We start from the raw sequence: 8,666 nt of genomic DNA on the forward strand, positions 1-8,666 counted from the left end.
TCTTCCTCTTCCTCTGCCTCGCGTGCTTCCCCCTGCGGTGATTGGATCTGACATGACTCCTGAATGAGATCCATGGGCTTTTAATACAAGATGCAAAGTGGGTCAAACTTCCACTTGGGCTCTTAAAACTCTACATCTGGACCGCAAATGCTGACATGAATAATGTAGCTGCCTAAAGTAATTGATAGTAAGTAGGGGGGAGGTTTAGAGAGAGGGATGGGAGGGGGAGTCATGAACGAAGGGAGGGAGAAAATTGGAGGAACTGAAGATGTCTGAGCAACTTCTGTTTCTATTTCTGAAACACCTGGCATTTATCTGAATCAAAGTCCTTCTCTTAATGACACACTGAGAAAGAACGCAATATAGAGGAGTGAAAGTACAGTCCAACTTCAAATAGGGTAGATATTCTGCAATCACACTTTCACTGCAGTAGCTACTCTCGCGGGATCTTGGGACTCTCACGTGATCTTGCATATAAGGCTGCCTCCCTAACAGGGCTTATTTTAGTCTAATCTAAAGCACATACTAGTGTATTTTTATATGATTTATATCGCCCTGAATGGAGTCCGTTTGGTATTTTTTTGCATCTGTTGACATTAAAACCCTAAAGCTTTTATTTTGAAAATCTAGTTTTGAGTTTTTGGACTAAGGGTTGTCACATCTGACATAAAGAAAGTAAGACAATACGATAAATGATCTTATGCATTACTATTACAGAACAATGACTGTATTTCATTACACATTAGTTGAATACTCAATGCTGATGTGGACTACTTTTCTAAATCTTTATTTTGATATTTGTGGAGAGCATGAAAGTTTGGATTCAAACAGTACCCAGTAGGGAACAAGGGAACAAGAGAACAGAAGAACAACGCAAGACAAGGAGAGAGGGTGAAATATTTAAAAGCTACACGACAGAGACACTAGCAGAAGACGACAGACAGGAAGTCGGTACTTCCTCGCTGCATGTGGTATTTACCGTTAGCAAGATACAAAACTGGAGATCTCCCTCCTCTCCCTACAAACACCAGCAGCTTGATGGTCACACACACACACCTTCAATTAAAATGCACACACAGCCTCTCTCAACCCTCCTGAGACTTGATATTAACGGCAGACATATTCAGAGTGACCTGGTCAGAGAGGGCAGACAAACAGCTCGTTAGTGATGGCCGATTAAAGCCTTCAGACACACAGACGCTGAAGCTGTCTGATCAGAGACACACAGCTTCTCGTCGAGGATTAACTCCAGTTTATATCTAATAAGGTGTAGTTATTTCACTCGGGTTTGTTTCCAAAAAGGCAAATAAAGGCACTATCTTAAAGTGGTTAGAGCTTCGTTTGTCTCCAAATTCTGAGCAACACTGCGACTTCTCCTGCTTTGGTTCTTCTGTTGGCCATGGGGCTAATTTCCTCGTTATTTCTCCAGCTATAGTGTTTATTCCCCAGCTCTTATTTAGTTTATTGCAAAAACAAACAGCTTCGGCTGCTAAATGCACCATTTACGGAGCAACAGCAGCTTTCTTCTTCTGCAAAAACACTACGAGTGTGTGGCAAGGATGCTCAGTCATCAAGATAATAGGCTAACTGGTAGAGTAGGGAGAGACATGAGGCAGCCTGGATTAAGTGGAAGGGACAGGTGCATGCTGGGGATTTTAAAACAACGACAGGTAGTTCATGGTTTGTTTGCAGTGACAGCTGCTGCAGCCTCATCAGTGGCTCAATACTTTAAAACCTTTAGCACCTAATTGTCGCAATTTGCATAAAATAATTGCAAAACTTCTCTGAGTCGTAACTTTATTTTTAAAGTTGTATTTTAAGATTCAGCGTGACTCACACACATGGAGGCATGTTATTGCAGATTCCTCGGCAAATAAATGTTCATTAATCAACTCCAATAGATTTATAAGTGCAAAACTAGACTTAGAATATTAAAGTTTAAAGTGTAGTGTTACAAAGCACTGGCAGTTTGAGGAAAATAAGGAGCTTTTTGAACATTAAAGCATGGAAACATGTCACAGGAGAGGCATAACATGCACATATCAACCTGAAAACGAGCAGAATACGGCGCCTTTAATAGAATACAAGATAAGGTTGTCGGCAGGATTAACACTTTAACCTTGCTCAAAGGTATTTTGTAATTTATTGAAGTGTTTCAAACTCTATCAACTCCTTGAATCATCCCTGCATGTATAGCCCCCTACTCAGAGTCCCTGGTGAACACACACACACACACACACACCCCGGCTCAGCACACGAGGATCACACACATGGCACGCAGTGATCACACGCTGAATCCAAAAGGAAAGTGACACAATAGGGACACAAAAGCATCTCATCTCTTCATCTGAGGCGAACTGCATCTTATCGGGGAAGGTGAGGCTCAACACTTGTTCTGCTCGGGGGAAATGTGGGACGCTTTTTCACAAGTGGACCAGTCACCCACTTTATATGAAGATTAGCCTCGCCGCCGACTTCACAAAGACTGGAAGAGACAGGGGGAGAATAAACACGGGAACTAAGATAATAACCCCACTATGTTGGCCATGGGATTTTTTACTGGGATTTGGGTTCTTCACTGTGGAAAAGAAAAGTGCTTTTGACAAATAAGAACTACAACCAAAGGGAGTACAAATGTATAACCATCCCTAGTCTTACCTACTTTATTTCAGCTTTAAAGGGACCATATTCGACTCATATTTGTGCCTCAAAAAGCAGAATAGGGCCTCTTCAAGAGGTGGCTTTTACCCAATAAGTGAGCTTGGCTGTGAGATACAAACACACTCCGAATAGCCCGTTAATACAGAAGTCTTAACATGCTTAGAACAACAGCATGTGTTCTGGATCATCAGCCAGCAGCCTTTCATAATGCTCTCCACAAATATCAAAATAAATATTCATAATGTGTGTGTGTGTGTGTGTGTGTGTGTGTGTGTGTGTGTGTGTGTGTGTGTGTGTGTACTTGTTTGTGTGTGTGTTCCACAGAGTCTCATTGCAGCAGTTCTCATTTGAACCCACTCTTTTTTTTACAGAGACTTAAATGTCCCAGATCTGTCTTTGATTCAGAGAGGGGAGGGGGGGGTTCTTCTGCTCGTGTGTTTCCCCCTGCCTTACATTATCCTGCGCTAACATTAACATTTCATGTGCGACACTGAGGTTTGTCAACTGGATCTCATCAAAATTTCATCCTTAATTATGGAGTCAGAGCTGGAGGGAGATCCCCCCCACCCTCTCTCCGCTTCCTGACTGCAGAGGAAGCCGCGGGCGGAGGTGAAAGGAAATCTATTCCCACCAGCAGCTTATTGCCTGTGAAAGCTGGATGCTTGGTCATCTTAAATAACCTATAACACACACTCTTAATGATCTGGAGATACGTATTCCCACCGGGGTCCTTCCACTAAGCCTCCTCAAACTCCATCTCAAGCTCAACTCTAGTAAAACTGAAGCCATGACGAAGGAAAGTCTTTCAGGCTTGAAGGTGGCATCTTCCCATTATTCTTCATAAAGAGGAAAACCCATACAAGCGAGAACTGAGAGACCAAGCTTTCTAAACACACTCTAAATGAAAGGGAAAGAGTAGAAACCAGGCTTTATAATGCTCGATTTTAAGTGGAATTTGTGCGTTTGAGGCCTAAAGACGTGAAAGAATCAAAGACTCCACAAAAAAAACAGCAAACGTTTGAAGAAGTCCTACAAAATAATTCAAATTGGTGAAGCAGAAAGTATTTCTTTTACTTTACTCTCCTATTTCTTATCTCTGACCTTCCAAATGTAATAAGAAAGATAAAGCTAGCTCTAACTTGAGCAGGTACAACAGTAAAATGCTGCTCCAGGTCACTAGCTCATAACGCTTCAGTGTTTTTACTTATTTTGAATCTAAAACTTAAACTCCAATTTGTGTTGACCCAGAGAATAGAGATACTCATGTGGTTATACTTAGAAAAGACATGAAATATTGAGAAGGTATTTTAAAGTGCAGATCCTACTTATCCAATAGTACTAAATACATATTTTTAAAGCTGATTGCATGTGGTGGTGGTCTTTACACTATGACAGTCGTTTAGTATATTTAAACCTACAAAGGCCCACCCTACTCATGTTCTTTAAACAAGTGTAATAACAGGTCATTTCCTCCTCTTTAAGGCGGAGGGGGAATCCTCAACATTTGCTGTGGTATAGTTTAAAAGAGAAAACAATAGAAGAAGAAGTTTACCGCAATTTATGGACAGATTTAGAGACATTTTACTATCTGAATAGGTGAATATGGCTGCCCTAAATTGGGGCAAAACGTCACGAGGGGAGCATGCCCCTGGAGCCCCCTGAGTTTACAACATCTGGATCCACCCCTAAGCCAAACACAGCAACACTACCATCACTGTGAACAGGAAAGCACCACTCACAAGTTAAATGAGCCACACACACACACACACACACACACACACACACACACACACACACACACACACACACACACACACACACACACACACACGGTGCTCTTTATCATTCCCACTGGTCAGCATAATATAGAAAACATATGGCGCGCGCGCACACACACACTGTCAAAACAACAGGGTCGTTAAATGACGCTCAATTAACCTCAGTTGTACTCACCCTCGCTGAAGAAACACAAAGTGACAGGCAGCGTCAACACAACAAGTCCGGTGGCCCCGTCCTACAGCCTTAAAGACTCACGTGACCGTGGCGTTCATGTTTCTGCGTCATGGCTTCAGCAGAAGTTCTGCTCGGTTATTATCGTCACTCACTTCGTTATCATGTGATATTTACCTGCGTCAAATTCCTCTTTCACTTCTCTCGTTTTCACCAGGAAAACCAACCAGGTCCACAATATTAAAAAAGAACTTTGAAGCAAGTATTTGTTTTTACCTGACGTGCAGCTGTTAGCTTAAGTTTGCTAGCGCGAGCGTACTGTCTGACACACCTGTTCTGAGTAACCAATCAGAGGGGGGTCCCCGGGGGCTCAATTCTGCATACATTTTCTAGAACTTTCTGTATTTCTGTATCAATGACTCTGTTTGGATTCACTTTTAAACACAAGGTAAAATGAAGACTTTTTAGGGTGCCGCCGCGCATGCGCACTAGTCTCCTTCCCCTCAGATAGATCTACATGTTTTTAGGAAAACATAGAAATATGGAGCAATATGTTTGTTTTGCAAGCATGTGTTTTTTAATCAACGTTGCTGTTCTTTAATAAATATATTTGTCATTGTGTTCGTATATATTTATAGTGTTTGTTCATTTTTTTGTATGTTTTTTGTTCAAAAGGTCCATTTAATGTCACGTTGAAATGTGAATGTAGTGTATTCAAACACCTAGTCATACAGTAATTATATTATAGAAAAATAAAGAAAAATCTACATGCATACCCAAGCATTTAGGTAATAATAAGTGTCACAGTGAGCTGCTGCAGGACACAAAACAACAAGTATAACATCTCAAATCACATACCGTCATTATTCCAAAATGAAGAGTAGAGCCACCTCAACATGGTTAAAATAGATCAACTGATTCCTAATATTTTTAAGAGTTAAGCGCTAATTGTAAATATGCAAAAATCCCAAATGCAGGGGAAAAAAATAAAGTTAAATAGGAATATAAGAGGAATAAAAACAAGATAAGTGAAGTACCTTTATCCCAAGGCTGTCCAACTTCTAGAGCTTTCATTGTGATGGATAGATATTGATAGATAGATAAAGACTGACTTGATTTCTGCAGCAGTAACAATAAATGGGCCCTCCAGTCAGAACACTCTTGGGATCAAACCAGTAACAATTTGATTAGTGGCCGGCCTCCCCGAAGAGGAACAGACCTCCCCGCAGAACCTCGGGGAGTTTTGATTGCACAGTACGAACGGTGTATGAGTGCAATCAGAGAATGATTTGGACTCTGGCTGCCTCCCTGAACCGCTCACACACCGCTGTATGATATGGCCAACCTGCAATCTCCAGGAGGGGCTTGAGAGAGAACTATATCCACCACTTTATTTACCTCGATGGGTTAAAACCAGTCCAAGGCTTCGTTATCTCAGAGACAAACGAGCTAGATCAATGAAAACCACGTTGGTCTGATTTGCAGCTCATATAAAGAGCTCTTATGAGGAGGCATGTGTTGTCTCTGTAGTCTTGGACCTTATGAACACTTTTCAAGCACATCATTTCTATTTAACCACTGGATGTTTCATAGTTTACTCCTAGCTCAAAGTATTTCCTTCCAGAAATCTCCTGTAGGGGTTATTTTTGTGTCCTATTTGAGCTTTTAGAAGCATCTCAAGCTAGTCGTTCAGTCCTAAAACTGCCAAATTGCATCCCCTGTTATCTCTGCAACAGCTTGTTCAAAATGTCCACCATTTTGTCTGCTTTGATTGGCTGTTATAATGCATTTTAATTCTTCTAGATGCCATTGCAACTCTGCCTTTGTTCCAATTCTTCTGCAGGATCATTTGGTTCCCTAGCCCTAGCTTCATTAACTTCAGCATTTAACTATTTAGGAAGTGATTCACATTTTGAGTCACCGTTTATCAGAGACTTGATGTAGTCCGAGAGATCCAAGAGGTCACTCTCGGTTCAGACTGGAGGTAAACAAGCTCTCCTCTGTCCTGGCTCTTGGACTTTAATCAGTCAGATCAACAAAGTCTGTAGAGAGTTTTAAATGTGCAAACATCTGGTTATTCTCCGAGGACTTCAATTGATGCTTCCTTGTTCTTCTTTGTTGACCATTGTTGCCTTAATTTGTGGTATTACAATGCCTTCTATCATCTTTTTCTAACCCTGCTTTTGAACGTTTTTCCTGCCTACTTACAAAAAAGTCCAAACATGCTTCTTGCCTTTGCCATTTTTGAACAAAATCCTATTATGTTTGGGTTCAATGGCACCTTTTAAATTTGGAAAAACGCATTTTGGGCGAAGAAAATCACCATGGACAGCTCCCATCCAATGACAACCAGCACCTTGGACAGCGCCCATCACACTGAAGTTTCTTTACGTCCTTTTTCCCCCAAAACTCTGTAATAAGACCCAGCCTCACCTCCAATATCCGGCCGCAGCGTCTTGTCATATTCCTTGAGCAGATTGTTGAGAATAAGCGTGGCATCCTCCTGGTGCGACCTGGGCACCAGCATTTGATTGACAGTGGTATCGTTAGGATCTTCTTCGTCGTCGCCATATTCCAGTAGATCACAACTAAAGGGGGTGGAAAACAAGAGGTGTTGGTAGGGGTTCGTTGGTCCCCTTTAATTAATGTCAATAAAGAAAAACTTTGTCGCAGCAGCATTCAAGAACACTGCCTTTAATGTGCCTGGAGTTTAACATGAATCAGTGTGTGTGTGTGTGTGTGTGTGTGTGTGTGTGTGTGTGTGTGTGTGTGTGTGTGTGTGTGTGTGTGTGTGTGTGTGTGTGTGTGTGTGTGTGTGTGTGTGTGCGGGGAAAGCCCTTAGATTAAAACATGATCAGCCACACTCATTCACACAAAATGCGTAATTGCCATTATGCCATGAACTTTTCAAGCTTCCTGTTGATCATGTACTAAAAACAAATCCGACTCACCGAGCACCCTGAGCGACAAGTATGAAGAGGATGAGCCCAAAGTTGATTGTCATTTTCCCAGGCGCGGATCCCCTCCTAACACAGAAACGGGTGGATGGAGATCCCGGCGCTGCTGCTGCTGCTGTGCCCGTACAGTAGGTGTGTGACCATCAATCCGCGCTCTGAACTTCCTCATCCGCCCACACACTTTCTGCTGCGTGTCATCTGCGACCACACAGCGGTCTCTTCCCACCCCCTAACCCTCCAGCCCTCCGATTCCTCCGCGCAGGGGTTCCTCCGGGACGCGCCCGGCGATCAATCAGTGTGATCAGTCCAGCGGAGGGGAGCAGAATGGACGGGATCCAGCAGCGCCCTCCTCCCTCTGTGGGCTCCAGAGTCTGGGTGATGGTGTCTGCTGCTGCTGCTGCTGCTGAGGGGGGTGGGGGGGGATCCTGTGTGACTCATAACTGTGCATACACTACCTGGGCCACAATTGCATTATGAGAATTGAAAAGCATTTTTTTTTTTTTTAGAACTGCGTCATGATCCAAATACATGTATTTCATTACTCGTTCTGCACACATACATATCAATTTGTGCTTTGGAATTATTCAAATACATTCTGTAGATGGTGAAAACCCTTAATGTACATTATGCATGCATTGAAATATTATAAACAATTCGATTTTAAAGTAAGCTATGCTGCACCGTGATGATGGTGAAGCAGCATTAAGTCACAATAAGTACCCAGGAGGATTTGAGTTTCAGTGACTGCGCACTTGGATTTGTTTATATTGATGTTGGCATCTGTAGGTCACACGTCTGTTTTCATAGAGTCCCAGCTAGCCCCCCTCCGCACTCAGATAAACATTTCTGGATTTTCTGAACAGATGCACAACTCCTAGGACGGCTCATTGTTCAGCCTGCAGAAGTTGAGAAGCGTCTGGTGCTCACACACACACAGAAAGGCTTCACTGCCCCCTGGTGGAGGAAAAGAAGAGTGGAAACCAGGCGGGGGAGGGGGCGGGGGTGGGGGGGTTATATTTACAGTGCAGAGCTGCAACCAGTGGGTGACCCTCCTGACCAGCACTGACCTGCTAAATATTCTTATTATAATGCAAAATA

At 42.6% G+C, this 8,666-nt stretch overlaps 1 protein-coding gene across 1 annotated transcript in view; it reads right to left on the reverse strand.

Annotated features, from left to right (window-relative positions):
• Nucleotides 1–7,760, reverse strand: part of LOC134860789 (gamma-aminobutyric acid receptor subunit gamma-3-like) — a 67,862-nt gene extending 60,102 nt beyond the window's left edge. The window contains exons 1-2 of the mRNA XM_063877598.1: nt 7,563–7,760; nt 7,045–7,199 (exon numbers count right to left, since the gene is read on the reverse strand). Coding sequence (XP_063733668.1) covers nt 7,045–7,199; nt 7,563–7,615 — 208 coding nt within the window. The 5' untranslated portion in view covers nt 7,616–7,760. The remainder of the gene's footprint in view (nt 1–7,044; nt 7,200–7,562) is intronic.
• Between the last annotated feature and the right edge of the window lie 906 nt (nt 7,761–8,666).

The sequence above is a fragment of the Eleginops maclovinus genome, chromosome 24 (assembly GCF_036324505.1).
Source record: "Eleginops maclovinus isolate JMC-PN-2008 ecotype Puerto Natales chromosome 24, JC_Emac_rtc_rv5, whole genome shotgun sequence".
Taxonomy (NCBI): domain Eukaryota; kingdom Metazoa; phylum Chordata; class Actinopteri; order Perciformes; family Eleginopidae; genus Eleginops; species Eleginops maclovinus.